The sequence below is a fragment of the Macaca mulatta genome, chromosome 20, assembly GCF_049350105.2.
Source record: "Macaca mulatta isolate MMU2019108-1 chromosome 20, T2T-MMU8v2.0, whole genome shotgun sequence".
Taxonomy (NCBI): Eukaryota; Metazoa; Chordata; class Mammalia; order Primates; family Cercopithecidae; genus Macaca; species Macaca mulatta.
The window spans coordinates 67,705,731-67,725,768 of record NC_133425.1 but is presented as its reverse complement, the minus strand read 5'-3'; the positions used below and the strand labels follow the sequence as shown (position 1 = coordinate 67,725,768).

Below are 20,038 nucleotides of genomic sequence, written 5' to 3'. Positions count from 1 at the left end.
AGTTGTACTGAACCAGTAAGTTTTAACACAGCCTTGCACTGTCTTTTTAAAACTATGTGTGTATGCACAGGCTTAGTCACAGATTATATTTGTAGGGTTAGAATAACCTTTCTCTGTTCCTCCCACTCTCAATTCTTTTCAGCAAATTTTCACTAGGTGACAATATTCCCTTTTAAAAAAGTTTATGGTCTTTAAGGTTGCTCCTAAAGTCTTTAAAGTTAGTCCTTAAGCAAGAGCACCATCCAAAACACTCTTTGAAATTTTTTTTCTTCTCTGTCCTTCAAATAGAACCTAACTCCTTGAAATTTTATCTTTAAATCTAAAGAAAGAAAATGCCAGGGGAAACCCCAGGATGGAAGAGTATGTCTGTCCCATCACTTAGAACCCATGGTTTACTGCAGCTAGTGCTATCACTGCTCAAGTGGTTTTAGTGCTGCAGCTTTGGGTCCTTGGAATTTACCTGGGATTCTGCAGGGATGCTACTCTTTGGCTTAGAAAATACCACCCTGGAACATGAATGGGAATTAATGCCCTGAATATACTTAAGTGAAGTCTATATGATCTAAAACTCCAGTCTGAAAAAATTATCTGGTACTCTCAATGATTGACTCCCAGTCAACGTCAACGTCTGGTTATCTTATCTAGTGTGCAGGTGCCAGGAATTTATATATTATCAAGACCTTATTTTTCTAAAAATGGTGGATTTAATGGACCTTATACCTCTTTTATAACCCTCAGAGACCCACAGTCTTTTGCATTTAAATTGCAATGGTAATAGAATGGAGAAGATGGGCTTATACACACACACACACACACACATACACACACACATGCCTGCACACACATTCCACATATTCCACATGTATGAATACTGGAGATCTCACCCAGTTACACCATTCAGTTTAGTTTCCTTCTGCTCAGCTTCAAAAAGATCAAGAATTAAAGGGGAAAGTTTATAAAACCTGCTTGAGATGTTGCAAAGCTCTCCTAAGTCCAACATCTGCTTTCTAGTGGGCTTGGTCTGATTTCTGCAGGTAGCTAAGAATGTGGGGTATTTCCATGGTTAATCTTTCTATACCTCATCTTCTTTCAGTTTGCAGTGATGATGCAGAAGAACCAGGTCAGAAGTCTGCTTTTCTAGGATGGACTGATACTGGCGGAGAGAACAGTAAGAAGTCTGCAACTCCTCTGTGCGAAACTCCAGTTCTTGTTGAAGGGCCAGCAATTTTTTCTTCAGTTGCTGGAGTTGCCTCAGATGACACTGTTTACTGGACCCAAATTCCATCTCTGACTCCTCGAATGCTAATGCCTGTGCTTGCTTCTTGTTCTACAATAGAGACAGGATATACACAAAAGGCTTTAAAAGGTCATCACTCAGGATGTATATTCATTCCAGGATTGTTTTCATTTGTTCAGTCATTCACATCCATCTATCCATCTTTTTATCTCTTCATCTACAGAGAACTTATTAAACATTTCACTCTATTCACAAGGAAACGTATCACTTAGTATTCCCACTCAGTAAGACGAATTCAATAGAAGAAAAAAAATGGTTCCTATCCACCAAAATCTTATTATTTAGGTCAGAAGAAAAAAATATACACATAAAGGACCTAGAGAGATATGTGTAATAATATGCTCAGGTGTTGCCTTCCCATATAAAGATAACACTAGTGACTTGGAAGGAAATGGATTTCTGGCCATGGTTCTTGGACTAAACTTGGTATTAAAAACACCTGGGTAAAGGAGCATTGCAATGAGTCAATGGTGAGTTCTTGGGGATTTTGAAATGCTGAAAAATGAGAGCCAGAGATATTGTTCAGGTACATCTGGGCACTGACTCTGTCTCCTTCTCCTGAAGGAAGATGTGACCTTGTAGATGCTGACTCTGTGTGTGTGTGTGTGTGTGTGTGTGTGTGTGTGTGTGATCTCTTCTTGCTAATCCACAATCTACCTGAAATGCTGCTAGTCTTATCCTACATTTTCATTCATTCATTCTTCATTCATTCATTCACTCAATAGACACAGGCTAAGCACCTATGTTGTATCAGGTATTCTGCTGGTAGGACACATCCCTGTGTTGCTGATGCTTCTATATTTCCTATACTTTCCAGCATCCCTTATGACAATGACATGTGAGGAAAAGGTGGATAAAGAGGGTAGCCTGTGGGCAGTCCTTAGCATCCAACCCTGCTTATTCTCCTCCTACTCATTCTTTAAGATTCTGTTTAAATCCTGCTCTCCTTCCTGTTTTTTCCCTGCAAAGTTGTCTTTGCACCAGTACCACAGACTTTGCTAGCATGTCCTTAATGTGGTATTCTGTATTCTGTCTGTAATTATTTCTGTGCATTTTAACTTCTAATTAGATTATAAACTCCTGGAGGGCAGGGCCATGTCCGCTCTTATAGGGCCTAGATTATAGATTCATACATACCTATGTATTGAACGAAAGAAATGAAAATAGAGTCCAAGCAATCTCATTGGCTTCCAAGTGTTTGAGCCTGTGGCGTTGGCCTCATTAACAGAGTACTTCTAATACAGTGGCTTTCCAATTTTTAAATTAACTTTTTGAAAACAGATTTATTGAGGTATACTTTGCATATCATGAAATGCAACCATTGTTAAGTGTGCAATTCAATGACTTGTAATAAACTTATAGAATTGTGTGACCATCATTACAATCCAGTTTTAGAACATTTCTATCAACCCCCCAAATTTCCTCATGCCCATTTTCAGTCACTCCTGCTCCTTCCTCCAGCTCCAGGCAACCACAAATCTGCTTTCTGCCTCTATGGATTTTCCGCCTTTTCTAGATGTTTCACACATGGAATTGTATAATATGTCATTTTTTGGCTTCTTTAATTTAGCATATATATATATTTTTTATTTTTTATTTTGAGACAGAGTCTCTGTCACCTGGGCTGGAGTGTAGTGGTGTGATCTTGGCTCGCTGCAACCTCCACCTCCCTGGTTCAAGCGATTCTCATGCCTCAGTCTCCCGAGTAGCTGGAATTACAGGCATGCACCACCACACCCAGCTAATTTTTGTATTTTTAGTAGAGATGGGGTTTTGCCATGCTGGCCAGGATGGTCTCAAACTCCTAAGCTCATGTGATCTGCCCGCCTTGACCTCCCAAAGTGCTGGGATTACAGGTGTGAGTCACTGTGCCTGGCTGCGTAATATTTTTGAGGTTTGTCCACGTTGCAGCAAGAATCAGTATTTGAGGCCGGGTGTGGTGGCTCATGCCTGTAATCCCAGCACTTTGGGAGGCCGAGGCAGGTGGATCACGAGGTCAGGAGATTGAGAACATCCTGGCTAACACAGTGAAACCCCGTCCCTGCTAAAAATACAAAAAAAATTAGCCGGGCGTGGTGGCAGGCGCCTGTAGTTCCAGCTACTCAGGAGGCTGAGGCAGGAGAATGGCGTGAACCCGGGAGGCAGAGCTTGCAGTGAGCTGAGATCACGCCACTGCACTCCAGCCTGGGTGACAGAGTGAGACTCTGTCTCATTTGGTTTATCTGTTCATCAGTTGATGGATATTTGGGTTATTTAAGTTTTTGGCAATTATGAATACTGCTGCTATGAACATTAACCATACTAGCCTTTGTGTGAGTATGATATTTTCATTTAATTAATGTGCTCAGCAAATAATGTGGTACACCTACTATATCAAGAACTACACTAGGTAATGGGGATATAGCATTATATAAAACAGGCAAATCCCAACTTTGTGGAGTTTGCATCTAATATGGGGAGAGAGAAAACTAAGCAAGTATATATGTAGTGTATTAGAAGGACAAAACGCAGTAGGGAAGAGTGAAACGGGAGGAGGATGAGGAATGCCAGGATGGAGGAGGTTATATTTTTGAATTAAATGTTTGCATGGAGGACCAAATTGAGAAGCTACATTTAACCCAAAACTTGAAGGAGGCAAAAGAAGGCATCTGGAATGCTCTAGGGAGAGATGGCCCTGGAGGTGGACGCATGCCTGGTGATATTTGAGGAGCCCCAGGGGTTGCAGCCACTTTTTTTTCTGGCTGGAGCAGAGACAGTAAGGGGGAAAGTTGTACCTGATGGAGTGAGATAGGAAAAGAAGGTGAGGTCTTTAGGACTGTATAGCCATTCTCGAGACTTTGCCTTCTTTCAGGGAGATGAAAGACCTTTGGAGGGTACTGAGCAGAGGAGCAGCATGATCTCCCTGAGCTTTTATGAAGGACACAATGGCTGTTTATCGGAAATCAACTCTAGGCAGACAAAGACAGAAGCAGAAAGACCAGGTACGAGGCTACTGCAATAATCCAGGCAAAGGATGACGGCGTGGACCAAGACGGTAGCAATGGAGGGTGGGAGAAGTGGTTGGGTTCTAGATGTATCTTGAAATGACAGGACACAGGAGTTGCTGCTGGGTTACAGGTTGGATGATGGGACATGATGGTCATCCATAACAGATGATGCCAGGGTTTTGGTCTGAGTAACTGGGGAGATGGAATTTTAATGAGATTAATTCAGTAAGAGCTGGAACTGAAAGACAAAAAACCTCTACTGAGAGTGGTGGTGGCAGCACAGAGAAGGTAAAGGAGGCTCAACCCAGTCCAGAACCAGAAAGATGATAGCTGATTGTGTCAGTACAATCCGAATGATGCTTTCCAAGCTCTAGTGGAAGTGTCTCATCCTGAGTGCCTCAGAATTAAGAAGACAGACAGAGAAAATGGACCCACTGTGGTCACCAGGCAAAAGAAATCCTAGGCAAAGACACGCTGAATGCTTGGCCTGAATCCAGTGTATGTGACTAGGGGAAAGTTGATGAGACCTCTTTTCTAAGCTGAACAAAGCTAAATTTTGTATTTACTTTGTGTAGCTATAATTGCCAGCATTTATATTAAATGTTGTTGTTTAGGGCTTTCATTCTTTTCAAGATAAGAACACTGCTAGTCTCACAACTCATCTGTGAATGAGGTGTGGAGAGAAGAGAGTTGGGAGTAGCATGTGTGGTGTGCTCATCTCTGTGTGTACGTGCACATGCATGGATACAGGGGCTTCTGAAGAGCCTGAGTCCTCCTGCTTATATAGTAAGTTAACAGGGTGGGGAGCTACCTGGAAAAAACATGATCACAAATAAGTACTTAACATGGACAGAATTAATGCAAAGGAGTGAACATCTGGGGTAAGGTTAATTCAGAAGGGCTTATTTTAGTATATATCCAATAAAATTCTTATCAGGCCAGGCATGGTGGCTCACCCCTATAATCCCAGCACTTTGGGAGGCCAAAGTGGGTGGATGGCTTGAGATGAGGAGTTCAAGATCAGCCTGGGCAACATAGCGAGACCCCTATTACTACAAAAAATAAAAAATAAAAAAATTAGCCATGCATGTTGGCACGTGCCTGTAGTCCCAGCTACTTGAGAGGCTGAGGCGAGAGAATCACTTGAGCTCTGGAGTTCAAGGCTTCAGTGAGCTACGATCACACCACTGCACTCCAGCCTGGGCAACAGAGCAAGATACTGTCTCCAAAAAAATCTTTATCAGATTTTGCCAAAATCCTTTTTATTTTGCTTTTTATTAAGCATCTGTCCACTGCTGAGTGTGTATAACCCTGCTGAAAACTAACCGTGGTCTCCCGTTGTATATTCATTCTTTGCTTCTCTTTCCTTCCATGTCCCTATTTTTTCTTCACTGCCCAGAAGAATGAGAGAAACGCTCTTCTTTTAAAAGAAGTCAAACTCTCTCTCTCTTTAGGGCTTCCCCTCCCGTACCTGGTACACCCATCTATACTTAGGTGTGTTTAGAATTGCTCTCTGGCCTTAAAGCTTCCTGTGGGAAATAAACATCTTTCCTAAATGTTGTGTATAAAGCTTAGCAGTCTGGTATGGATACTGGTGAGATGTCAATGCTTTATTTTCCCCAGAGGTCATCTTGAATCTTCTGGGTTTAATTTTGGTCTGAGGCAACATGATGGGCTAGCCAGATGATAAAAGTTCATGCAACTCTTCCAGTACAGGACAAATATAGCACCCAACCTAATTTGCCTGGTTATAAAGATCCAAGGACTGCTTCTATCTGCAGAGAAACTAGAGTTCTTTGGATAGGAATTTTAAACATTTGCACACTATAGATATCAATGGGTTTAGAGGAATCAAATTTCAAAGACTTGGAGAAATGCCTAGACTTATTTGAGACCTATTAAATTTCTACTTATTTATCCTTATGCATTCAAAAGTTTATTTTTCTAAATTCTAAAGGAACAGAAAATGACACACTATGGATTAAGCCTACACTTCACTTACAAATGTGCTGAAGAGCAGTGTCACAAAGGCACCAACTTATTTCCTATTGCTTCTTTGTCTTTTTTTTTTTTTAAACATTCTTTCTAATGAAGATGCAGATATTTTATTAGAGTCTTCTTTGACGTTTAAACTGAGATCTGAAGAAAATAAGCATGTTGAAAGACTAGTTCTTACAGAGGTGAGACTAGTTCTTAAAATGACCATCTGGAATGAGATGTGATTCTGGAGGCCATCTGGTCTACCAGGTTTCTCAGCTGGATTTCTATCCAGGTCTCAGCTGCTTGAAAAGATGGGGACTGCTGGCTGTCCATAGGAACCTGTTCCCATATTTAGTCAACCTTTCAGCCCTACTTGTGGTCAAAGAGATTATAGCTATTGCTCCTTCCTTGCCTATGTGGCCACTTGATCACAGAAGGAAATTAATTGGCCTGGCATGATTTGCCTTTTGAAAAGTCACGTTGGTTTCCACCCAATACTTTGTGCTTTTCAAGTTGATGCTAATTGATTGATGTTAAGTTCTGTATTTTCCTTGTACTGAAGTTAAGCTGACAGGTCTATAATTACCAGGATTGTCCTTTTTCCCTTTTTAAAAAGATGAGCACTTCATTTACCCTTTTTCAGTCTACAGGGACTTTCTTTATCCTTTTGAGTTCTCAAAAATAATCACTAGCAGCTATGTAATAACACCTGCCAATTCCTTAAGTACTCTTCGAAGTATGTCATCAGGCCCTGCTGATTTGCCTAAAGCTGGCTTTTCAAAATACTTTTTAACCATTTTGTTCCCTGTTCTAGTTTGCGCTGACTAGGTTGGCATTGTTCTGATAACCGAATCCCTAATGATTTTTTTTTTTCATTTAAGAATGAAAAAGTCTCACTATCTTTTTTTAATGGAGATTTTTTCTTTATTGAGAAACTTAAGACTTGGATACATCAAACTGAATTAATTTCCTGGGGAGGAGACCAAAATCCACAATAGAAAAAAGAAGTTAACACTGTCTGGGCCACAGCAGAACCAGAGAATACATTTGTATAGCTGAAAAATTCTAAGTGCTTCATATTTGACCTTTTGATACAGCATGATCTATTAAATTTGTGATAGGTATTCTTGGTGTTGAGGTCCATAGAACAATATAGGAAGTCTGCAAACTTTCAGCTGAATTGTATGAGAGATTATTTGGCTTTTGAATCAGTTTCTCCTTGTTCATGAGGTAGCAGCAGCAACCATTAGCACAGATGAGGACTAACTTACTTTTTCAGTCATTGTCATGAACTTCTTTTCCTAACTTTGAGGTAAGTGAGATATTTCCTTTAAACTCTAGTTTAGCCTTATGTCACTGGATAGGTTTATCTGCTGTTTTTTTTTTTTTTTTTTTTTTTTTTTTTGAGATGGAGTCTCACTCTGTTGCTGAGGCTGGAGTGAAGTGGCATGCTCTCAGCTCACTGCAACCTCTGTGCCCCGGATTCAAGCGATTCTCCTGCCTCAGCCTCCCGAGTGGCTGGGACTATAGGCGCCTGCTACCATTCCTGGCTAAGTTTTGCATTTTTAGTAGAGATGGGGTTTCGCCATGTTGGCCAGGCTGGTCTTGAACTCCTGACCTCAGGTGATCCACCCGCCTCAGCCTCCCAAAGTGCTGGGATTACAGGCGTGAGCCACCGCGCCCCGACTTATCTGTTACTTTTTATGTCTTCTACAAATTGCATTTCTTGTACTTCCTTGTACTAGTAGAGCAGAGAACTGTATGTTTAAGTGACATGAATTTTGGATGCATCTTTCTGATGTAGACATTCTTCTCACTAGTGACTTCTGCTTGCCTGAGATTCACTTGAAAAAAAGTATTTTAGAATAATTTTTGATTTACAGAAAAATTGCAAAAGTAGCCCAGAGAGTTCCCATATGTTCTTCATACAGCTTTCCCTAAGGCAAACTTCTTAAATAACTGGGTACATTTGTCTAAACTAAGAAATTAATGTTGGAAGATTACTGTGAACTATACTTTATTGGATTTCACCAGTTTTTCCACTAATGTGTTTTCTCTGTTCCAATATCCAATCCAGAATTTCACATTGCATTTAGAAGATTCAGTGAAATATTTTTTTTCCATTCCCAATGATTCAAAATGATACTGTGTAATAATGCCCATCAAGATTCTACTAACTTTACATCTTCAACAAATGACTTTTATCCACAGGAATCAAACTCGCCTTATATAGTTTTATGCTAAAAATAGTGTCCTCTGTACATTTCAAAGATGAGTTTGGCAATCTGAGCTCTACTGAATATCAGGGCATGCACCCTATGCCACCATCAGAGAATGGAGCCTGGGAAAATTGCTCAAAAGGCCCTTTCTTTTCTGGTTTGATCATTTTATTATGATATCTCTGTTGTTCTTTTCTCCTTTCACTTTAATTGAGATTCTCTTTTGATTCCTGGGCAGGCCCAGGAACACGGTGAGGCAAGTGAGATGCAAATTTTAAGGAGGCACTCAGTCTCAGGGTGGAGCACATGCAGGTTGGCACCTGAAGAGCTTGTGCCCATGAATTTTGCACCTTAGCCACCCCATTTGCTTCGCCCTATTTCCTGCTCTGTTCCTGGGATTGGGAGCATAATGTAGTTTTGATTTGCAAGGTCATATCACTCACCCCTTCCCTGCCACTCCTTTTGTTATACATAACATCTAATGTAATATTTTAATCTTTTTGCATAATTGTGGTCGTAAACTCTGACCTCCTGCTTGTTTCCCCAGCTCCTTGTTAGAGAGTAGTCAGAATTTCAGAAAGTCTTGGTTTCCCTTTTGTTCCCATATTACATTTCCATGTGGAAGGCAGATCTTAAAGGGATTTTCTGGGCGGATGAGTGTAAGTCTACATCTAATTGTGTATTTGTATGCGTAGTCTGCTATTTAAATTCTGCACTAAGTGCTAGGGGAAAAAAGAGCCCGCTTTAAAGCTTGTTTCAAGCTGTTAGACCTTCTTCTGGGCAATTAGAATAATAAAATGCAATTTAATACCTTTCTCCTTCCAAGTTGCCAGGTACATTTACAAGCCAGATGGCTTTTCCTCACTGGGGGAATAAGTAAACTCATGACAGCAATGGTGAAAATATCCTAAAATGTTAATATTTAGAAAGAAGTAAATTATGATAATCTTCTTCCTGAGATCCATTTAGGAAACCAGTGGATTTTTCTCTATTTGTAACTTCCTGAGGAAAGCAATGCTTAGAAGATGAAGTAGAAATGCTTTGTTGGTAGTATTTCTAGGGCATTGCAGAGGAACAATTTGTGGTTTCAATAGTGAGGCGGTAAGTCCTGGGAGAACTCTTATAGACGCAATGAAAAGAGGCCAGATCCTTGACCACCAACAGTGAAGAACACGGTGGCGGCTTCACAGCCTCCCAGAGGCTAACTTTGGGTGTCCAGCAACAGGTCTGTGCAGCCAGGACCTGCTTTCTGTTTACCAATAACTCAAGTCACTAAATGGAAATGAAGACCACAAGTAAAGAATTCTTGGAAACCCAGTGTTTAGAGAGCTGTGGGAAAATATCTCCCAGCTGGCTCCCCAGCTTGTGTGGATAAATTTAGAGACTGACTTAAAGGCCTTAGATTTAGAGCTTCCAAAGAAAGCAAACCTCAGGCTGAAATGAAATTACCTCAGCTGATGAACAGCCTAGACTCTAGATAAATATTAGTCCAAAATCACAGTCTCAAGAAAGATGCTCATGCCAGGAGGTCTGCATGTTCACACATGCGAGGATCAGTGCTACTGAGTGTCTTGGCTTGGGCACCCCTGAAAGCAGGCTCTGTGACAAGGAACTGAGGGTCAAGTAGTAGTTGCTGTGGGAGGTGGTCTTAGTAAACTCTGGCTGGGGAGTGGGAAACTGAAGGAAGGGAAGGAAGCAGATAAAAGGTGTGTCCACTCATTGATTGATGGGCATTTGGCTGGTTCCATATTTTTGCATGTGGTATATATATACAATGGAATACGACTCAGCCATAAAAAGAAATGAATTAATGGCATTTGCAGCGACCTGGATGGAATTGGAGACTATTATTCTAAGTGAAGTAACTCAGGAATGGGAAACCAAACATCATAGGTTCTCACTTATAAGTGGGAGCTAAGCTATGAGGATGCAAAAGCATAAGAGTGAAACAATGAACTTTGGGGACTCTGGGGAAAGTTTGGGGGTGGTGAGGGATAAAAGACTACAAATTGGATTCAGTGTATACTGCTTGGGTGATGGGTGCACCAAAATCTCACAAATCACCGCTAAAGAACTTACTCATGTAACAACAACAACAACAACAACATTGGGTTAAAAAAAAAAAGGTGTGTCATCAAGTCAGGTACCACTGTGAGCAACTGGGCTCAGGTGCATTGAGGAAGTCTGTGAGACAGCATGCCTCGGGTTACCTCTGACGAGGGACAAAGGAAGGTGGGAGATGGAATCTACCACCTCCTCATCTGACATTGCTTGAAGGTTGCTTCTAGAGGCATTAACTCTTGAGAAACTGAGCTTGTCCTATTATCAGGTTCCTGCATCCAGAAGAAAAGCTTACAGGCAGTAAGACACAGGTGCAGCAATAAAGATCCTCTGCTACCCCGATGCACACTGATATCTTGGAGCAGGTGCGATGGTTTTTATTTTCATGGTTGACTTAGAAGTTTGTCTGAGATCCATAGCAGATGCTGCTCCCCTTGTATCACTATGATCTGATATTTTCAGGGCAATGGGTTGTAAACACAGGTGTGAAAGGCCCGATAAGGAAAACATTGTGCCTAGGATGTACATGACCTTGGAGATAGATGGAAAAATCCTGAAGGCAGGAAAGGCATTTTCCGTGTGTGTGTGTGTGTTGGGGTGTGCATGTTTAATTCTCTTAATTCTCTCTCATTGCTTGTTCAATAAGTACTCTTGAATGAACAGTGGAAGAACTTTCTATTATCCCCGCCCAAGGGAAGAGAGGTAGAAGTTGAGGGAGCAGGGGTGAGCGGCCGCTGCCAAGTCCCTTACGTGGCTGCTGTTCATTGCCTCCTCCATGCAGAGCTGATTGTCCTGCAAGGTCTTCCTCTGTCTCTTGCAGACATCGTGCAGATTCTTGATGTCAACTTGCAGGCTTAACAGCTTGCTGTTCAGGTTGCTCACTTCTCTGTCTCTCTCCCCCGCCTAGGCAGCCAGAAAAACAAAAGCATCAATTATAAGCTATCAAGAAAGTGCTTGCTTTCGTTCACTTAACAGGTTGACAGAGACTTGAAATTTGCTGGAAATTTGTCCATCAACCGTTAGCTGTTATTACTCATCCTGTGTAACGTTTACACAGTTTCCAATTGCCAGGTGTCTGAGCGCTCTGCATTATTCAGACAATTACTGATTTATATTAATTAATCTTCACCACACTGCTGAGGGTGCACCACAGACAATTCCCCTGTTTTTCAAGAGGAAGTCAGTGCCTAGAATAATTCTAGGCACCTAGTGGACTGTCTATAAATATTAATGGCTCTGCCACTGATGAACATATTGAGATGTCAAATGAACTTGTCAAGACAAGTATAGTGAATCCATGATGGGCTTGATATGGGATTCTGAAGTCTCTTACCTTTCTCTTCTACCCACTAGACTACCAAAAGATCTCCTTCACCTATAAACCCAGTGCTTTTCTCTTTTTTTTGAGACGGAGTCTCGCTTTGTCACCCAGGCTGGAGTGCAGTGGCACAATCTTTGCTCACTGCAAGCTCCGCCTCCTGGGTTCACACCATTCTCCTGCCTCAGCCTCCTGAGTATCTGTGACTACAGGCACCCGCCACCATTCCCGGCTAATTTTTTTTATATTTTCAGTAGAGACGGGGTTTCACCGTGTTAGCCAGGATGGTCACGATCTCGTGACCTCGTGATCTGCCTACCTCGGCCTCCCAAAAGTGCTTTTCTTTAGAGGCATTCACAATGGGAACAAAGTGAGATCCCTGGGCTGGTGGCGTAAGTTCTGTCTTTGATTATGAGTGAAAAGAATTAGCTAATTGTTGCTAGATGGGGATGGAAAGTAGTGATTGAGATATAAACAGAGTGTGTGGGGCATAGTAACTTGGGTGGGGGTGCGGGTGCAGAGCTGTTGTAGGAGGGTGGGGCTTTATCACACCAGGATGCCACCTCCACTCCCAGAGTTGTGGGTGGTAATGGTGTGAAAATGAATGAGGAAGAAGTCCTGTGTGAACCTGTGTAGTGCTTCAGTCTGTCACTGTGCTGGTTTTCTACAACGCTCATGAGCACAGGTGTTACTGCTGCTGAGTTTTAAATCTAGGAACTGAGGCTGGTTCCTTCATGGTAAGTACATGGTTTGGCTCTGTGTCCCCACCCACATCTCATCTCAAATTGTAATCCTCACGTGTTGAGGGAGGGACCTGGTGGGAGGTGATTGGGTCATGGGGGTGGTTTCTCCCACACTGTTCTTATAATAGTGAGTGAGTTCTTACAAGATCTGATAGTTTAAAAGTGTGGCACTTCCCCTCACTGTCTCTCTCCTGCTGCCATGTAAGATGTGCCTTGCTTCCCCTTTGCCTTCTGCTATGATTGTAAGTTTCCTAAGGCCTCCCCAGCTATGTGGACCTGTGAATCAGTTAAACCTCTTTTCCTGATAAATTACTCAGCCTCCAGTAGTTCTTTATAGCAGTGTGAAAATGGACTAATACAGTACCTATCTCTTAGGTTAGATTACCGAGAGGGTTCTTAAGTGAGGATTCATGGCATCTATCAAAGAAACACTCCCAAGAAAAACCAGCATGGAAGAAGGGGAAGAAGGATAGGGAAGGGGTAAAAACCAAGTACAGGTACATTTTCAGAGAATCCTGTGGGCAGTAATTTTAGCCTGCTCATACAGGAAACTCTGGAATATGAGCTACACCTTAGAGTCTGTCCTGATTGGTGTCAGTGAAAGCTGGGCTGTCAAGCTCAGCATCAGTCAGTCAGTGGCCAATGGCCATCCCATGGGTTACAAGCAACTAAGAACTTCCAGCTCTCTGCCCCTGTAGGCAGTGACTTCAGTAGTCTAAAGACAATTCTTTTTTTTTTTTTTTTTGAGGCGGAGTCTCGCTCTGTCGCCCAGGCTGGAGTGCAGTGGCACCATCTCGGCTCACTGCAAGCTCCGCCTCCCGGGTTCCCGCCATTCTCCTGCCTCAGCCTCCCGAGTAGCTGGGACTACAGGCGCCGCCACCATGCCCGGCTAATTTTTTTGTATTTTTAGTGGAGAAGGGGTTTCATTGTGTTAGCCAGGATGGTCTCGATCTCCTGACCTCGTGATCCGCCCGTCTCGGCCTCCCAAAGTGCTGGGATTACAGGCTTGAGCCACTGCGCCCGGCCAAGACAATTCTTCTAAGAGAGTTACAGCTGCAAAAGTGCGCAGTAGGCAGGGGATAGGTGCATGGAAATAGTGAAGGGAACTAAGCCACAGTGCCCAAGGTCTCACATCTGGTTAGCAGTAGGGCCAGGAGAGCACGTTCTTCCTGACCCTGTAGCTGGTGCTCTGCCATCATATCCGACTGACTGGTTTGTCTTTTGAAATATATGAGCTGCATAACACACATTCTCAGAGGAACTGGAGACCTGATATGGGCATCGTAAATCAAGCCTTACTGGACAGGTCAGTTTAAAGGACCCCTACACAAAGCGGAAGGGGGCCGGAGGACAACGGCGAGAATCGGACATTGCAATGTCAGAGTATTCGGAATTCAGAAGGTTTCCCAGAACTGCTGCTGTCTCCGCTGATTTATTTCTTCATTTCCATTTAGTACCTGGATTTTTTTTTAACCACTTTACAGTTTAATTAGGTTAACGGCATGGCTCTGTCATTAAAAGGATTTCATTATCTCAAAACTCTCCCTCCTCCTCTCTTGCTCCCATCCTTCGTTCCTCACTTCCAGAAAAATAACAGTGGATGTCAACTGCCCCAAGCATGTAATTACCATTAAGACAATTACCAGGGACTCTCTTAAGAGAATATGTGTAGAGTGGCCTTAAAAAATGGTGTACAGACACTGTTTTCTAACTTGGAAACAAAATGCTTAACTCGATAAAGAGTGGTAGTTTGATTCTGGTGCTTTGGATCCCTTTCCTGTGGTTACCACACTGGGAATAGGGTATGGAGCCTCTCCAGGAAGTGGGACCCTAAGGAACCTCTTCACTCTGGCCACAGGACTGTCTTTCTTTGGCATCTACGAGCAGTTTAGGTGACAACAAGATGCCTGCTCCACAGGAGAGCCAAATACCCTATACTCTTGCCTTGGTGCTGAATATATGTGTCTTAAGGCAGGAACCCTGACAGCATATTGTTCCCCATGGAGACTAGCACACTGAAGGCTCACTAACAAAATACCAATGATACACACTTGAGTTTCTCTAAATTAAAAGTTAAGTGCTCTCTCTCAGGCCAATAAAAATATCCTTTCTCCCTCCAGTTTTGGATGTCCTCTGAGTAGAAGGCCTGATAGCCCAATTCTTTTGCACCACCAGAAGTTCAGAATTGGATCTTCAATGTAGATGATCTCATCTAATTTGTACATCTAATTTGTAGCCAATTTAGCATTGGCTCAGAGTCTCTGAGAAAATGTCTTCATTCATGAAACAAGGTTTGGAATAAATAATCTTTCTTTGAACATTCCTTAAACCAGTTGAATAACAAATACGTTTTGATGGATGTCAAGTGAAATTTACTTTTGAAAGCAAAACTTAACCATTCACTCCTGGAAACCAAATTATAAAGAGGTTTTGATGCATCAGAAAAGGAGTAAAAATGCTGGGAGAGTGATCAGGAGATTTCCAGAACCATGCTCAATTTTTAATTATAGGGAGTTATTAGAAAAGGCTGTGCTCACCTCAGAACCCCAGAAAAGCCAATGTTTCTGGGGTCTCAGTGAACCTAATTTCTTGCCAGTATCTCACACAGATATTAGCTGTAAACTATTTATAATCCTATCTACTTTATGAAGGCTAAATCCCAGGCAGATGCCTTTTGAGTATCAACATGCAATAGGGATAGATTTAATCTGACATTTCATCAATCATAGCTCTGTAACCATTACTGGGGCATGAGATGAACCGAGAGTCATAATGTTGACCCTCAGGCACCACATCTGATCCTGTCCTGGATCTGAAGTCATTAACAATGGCTGAAATTACAAGTCTCCACTGCCAGTCTCCGCTGCCAGGTGAGTTTTCATTTACATAAGTCATGTACTTAGTTACCTGGTTTCTCTTATATAAGGTTGGAACCTGGTCACTCTGCTTTGAAACATATGACAGCAGCAGCAGCTATCAACCCACAGGCAAAATGATGAGTGCTGATACTGCAGTGGCTACCATATTCATGATAACTATTGGAAAATAGGTTATTTACTGAAGCAAATTTTCTGTATTGATTAAATAGGTCTTTTGTCAAAAAGCATGGTATCTCAAACACATATTTCAAAACAGGTGAAGACATTTTGCTCTAGGTTTCCAAGTATTGACAGTCTCAAGCTTTTTCTTGGGTGAAGCTAATGTTAAATTGAAGCTTGTGATTCAGTAGCATTTTCAGAGCCCAAGAACATTGCAAAGATTCAAAATGGCAGCATTCCCAGGGATTTGGCATTTCAACATGAAAATCCAGAGTAATTTAGGATTCAACCAATAACACGATAAAGGTCATCATCTTTGGGATATTATCTTATTTGTCTGAGGATAAGGACAAATCTTCAATAATCAATGGGAAACCACGTTTAACCACCACTAATATCACAACCATTCAATTTATGGTGAGAGTCATGCCTTAAGAATCACGAAACCTTAAAAACTAACATTGATTCAGGAATTTTTACATTTTACTTGTATAATAGTAGAGTTTACAGTTATCTGCAGTGATTTTAAACACTATTACTGATATTACTGACTTGATTACCAGTTGACTTTTCCATTTATAGAAATATTACAGTTTTTACATTACTTATGATGGAAATGAATGGGTACTTATACAAGGTTTTGCCTGTGAACAAACATTTAGAACCAATTATGTTCATATACTGAAGAGTGACTGTATTTTATGGTGTTCTAAATTCTTTAAAAATTGATGTATACCTATGTAACAAATCTGCACACTCTGCACATGTATCCCAGAACTTAAAGTATAATAAAAAAGATTAAAAAAAGAAAACATTATGAAATGTAAGAAGGCTAAACACACATACACACATACACACACACACACTTAGATTAACAAATTAAAAAAGATATCTGAGAGCTTCCCTTATCAGCTGTGTATTCATTAACAAGTTATTTAACTTCTGTGGCTACATTTTCCTATGTATAAAATAGAGATAATTATAGTTTCCTTAAGGTTGTTGTGATGATTAAATGCATTGGTAAATACAATGTACTTAGAACACTGTCTGACACATATCATGGAAGGCTAGATTAGTGTTTGCCATAAAAACAAAATTGGCACACCCCATAAGTATACAGTGTAGGATACACATGACATATGGTGGAGATCAGCCACCTATGGAACGTGGGCTGATTTTTATTGGCACCCGGGCAATTTTCACAGACTTTTCACTATCATATCATTTGAGAAATTATTCTACCAAGAAGGTAAGCTCCACGAGTAGGGATCTTTGTCTATTTTGTTCACTGCTTTATTCCCAGCTCCTAGAACAATGAATGCCTGGCACATTGAAGGAGATCCAAAGATATAAGTTAAATGAAGAAACAGCTTTCTAGAAAATCCATACAGATCCTTGTTCCCCACAGAACTGGTATCAAGTTCTGTATGGCTCCAGTAATGCAGCAGGAAAGGAGTGGACTGACTGTTTCAGAATCTGCTCACCTCTTGGTAGGAGGTCTGTTAAAAAGCATATGGTACATGGGACAATCCTTTACTCATCAAAACAGTCCCCTTAAGTCCTTTCTGAAACAAGGTAGGGCATACATAAACAGAGTTTGTTGCTGTTGTTGTTGTTTTTGAGACAGAGTCTTTGTCGCCCCAGCTGGAATGCACTGGTGTGATCACGGCTCACTGCAGCTTCAACCTCCCAGGCTCAAGTGATCCACTTGCCTCAGCCTCCTGAGTGGCTGGGACCAAAAGGGCATGCCACCACACCTGGCTAATCTTTTTTTTTTGTAGAGACAGGGGTCTTACCGTGTTGCCCAGGCTGGTCTTAAACTCTGGGGCTCAAGCAATCCTCCTGCCTTGGCTTCCCAAAGTGCTGGGATTACAGGTTTGAGTCACTGCGCCTGACCCCATAAACACAGTTTGACCAAAAGATTAAACTAGTCAGACACTCCATTTTCATATCATTCCAGATAAAGAGAGAATGTTAGCAACAATAGTTAATGTCAATTAAGTGCTTTCTACATGCACTAACTTTGCTAATCCTCATACCAAGTCTTTAGAATAGGTGATCATCATTCATATTTTCTAGATAAAGCAAAGGAAACTTAAAGTAGGCAAAAAACTCAGTATCATACTGCTGATAGATATGGACCCAGACCCACCCAGCTCGAGTCTGGGCTCTTAAACACGATGCTCTGCTGCCCGCCTCTGTCCATGATATTTTGTGATGCTTATTACTGGAATTTTGAATAATAAAACATGAAAAAAAGTCCCTTGTAATGAATATTCAACTCCACGTATGAAGAGGAGTTAGGAGCCTTACCTCATCTTTCATTTCCTTGGCAGCTCTCAGTTCTCCTTTAACCTTTAGTATTTTCTGAGCTTTGTTATAAACCTGAAAAAGTCCAAGTATTTAAGATGGAAAAAGTATAAATGAGCCTGCCCTTTAAAGATTTTCCCAGCTGGATCTAGGCCCTCAGCAAGAGGTTTGGAAAATTTTCTCGAACTGTTAGCAATACCAACTTGCCTACCCATCTGTTTGTGTTTTCAAAAGTGTGTTAAAACCTCCAGATGGTAGGACCATGGTTTTACATCTTTTCCAGAAAACCACTACTTGGTGAACCAAACGGTTTCTGAATTCACCCTTCTTGGAAAGCAAAAAGTCTGAATCGAGTTTACTTTTTGGATTTCTATGTACTCTATGGCTCAGATATAGTTAACATTATGTACTTACTATGAACCAGACATGATGTGCATGACCCAACTTCATTCTCACATGAACCCTGAGAGGCAGGGACTACTACTATCCTCATTTATAGACAAGGAAACTGAGGCCCAGAGAGGCTAAGTGACTTACCCAAGGTCACAGAGGCTCTCTTACTACTCTATGAGGAGCTTCCATTAATTTTGTAACTATTCATATGAAATATCTGATGATGTGATGTTTTTTAAGCATCAGCTTGTTATAATGTTGATGCTCATAAAGTTAGGAAACGTGTGAAGTGCTGAGACTTATCTAGCTAGAAAGCCTCCAAGGAAACCAAAGGTCTTTGCACATGTATGTGTGTGTGTAAGTACAGGATGATGCATTTGAGGTCATAATGCACTGAGCTTATTAAAATTATCTCATTCATTCTGTTTTTAACCCTAAGAATAGAGGAATTTCCACCAGGAACTTACCTGCAGAATAGCTCAAGGAATAAGAAGCTATTAAAATACTCATCCTTTGTAATAAACCACATCCCCTATCCCTAATATAAGCCAAGAGGAAGAAAGAATGTTGGTGATATGTGGAATCTGGAATGTTTTATGGAGCTGAATTCTGATTTCCTGCATTGTGTACCCTCTGAAGTCTTCATGCACAGAGGTGTGTCGTGGGAATGGAGGTGTGGCTCAGGCTCACCTGGTGGGGACAGGCTAGGTGATGGTGTAGCAACAAACAACCCCCAAGTCTCAGTGGCTTACAACCGTGAAGGTTTATTTTTTACTCTTGCTACATGTCCTTTATGAGTCAGCTGGGGCTCTGCTCCACATCGTCCTCAGTCTCCTCGTAGTCCTCAGCTGGTGGAACTTCTATTATCTAGTATGTTGCCTGTTGCCATGGTAGCAGAAAGGGAACTTGGTGAATCACCTGCTGGTTCTTAAAGTGGAAGTGAAACACTTTGCTTCTGCTCACATTTCATTAGCCAAAACAAGTCACATGGCCATGCCTAACTTCTTCCTGTATTTCCCCAAAGAAATATAGGCATATGTCAGAGAGATTGTGGGTTCGGTTTCTGACCACCAAAATGAAGCAAATATCACAATGAGGCAAGACACACAAACGTCTTGGTTTCTCGGCGCATAGAAAACTTATGTTTACACTATATTGTGGTCTACTAAGTGTGCAATATTATTATGTCTAAGAAAACAAGGTGCATAACTTAATTAAAAATACTTCATTGCTAAAAAATGCTGATGTGGACACAAGGGAGCACATGCTGTTGGAAAAATGGCGCCAATAGACTTGCATGATGCAGGATTGCTACAAACTTTCTATTCGTTAAAAATGCAATATTTGTGAAGCACGGTAAAGTGAAGAGCAATAACACAAGGTATGCCTGTATTGGCGAACATCACAAATGACTTCCACACTAGTCAAGCAAGAAGATTAAAAATAGCATGGCATAAAAGAACACTAAACAGGGTTCTAGGCCACCAAGCTTCTAAACCTGGTTCAGCACCTCACTGGAGGAGTGGCCTTTGGAAAGGCCTTCATATCTCTGCACCTTCATTTCTGCTTCTGTAAACTAGGAAGCTGTAATAAATGGCCTTTAGAAGTCTTTCCTAGCTTTCAAGTTCACTGATTCAGTGCTCTACCATGATGAACATCTTTCTATAGGAGGAACTATGAACTCAGCCCAAG

General features: G+C 41.4%; 1 protein-coding gene across 18 annotated transcripts in view; it reads right to left on the bottom strand.

The window, feature by feature from the left end:
* Positions 1 to 20,038, bottom strand: part of PMFBP1 (polyamine modulated factor 1 binding protein 1) — a 262,936-nt gene that overhangs the window by 38,958 nt on the left and 203,940 nt on the right. For 11 of the 18 annotated variants that reach the window (XR_013411099.1, XM_077984485.1, XM_077984489.1 and 8 more), the window contains 2 exons: positions 11,295 to 11,447; positions 1,079 to 1,327 (listed from right to left, as the gene is read on the bottom strand). Coding sequence is in view for 17 of the 18 variants with exons in the window: in XM_077984485.1 (XP_077840611.1) it covers positions 1,079 to 1,327; positions 11,295 to 11,447 (402 nt within the window). In the remaining variant the exon portion in view is untranslated. Of the gene's footprint in view, positions 1 to 1,078; positions 1,328 to 11,294; positions 11,448 to 17,956; positions 18,029 to 18,813; positions 18,916 to 20,038 lie in introns of those variants that run through there. The other 7 variants (XM_077984494.1, XM_077984490.1, XM_077984495.1 and 4 more) reach the window with 2 other exon arrangements.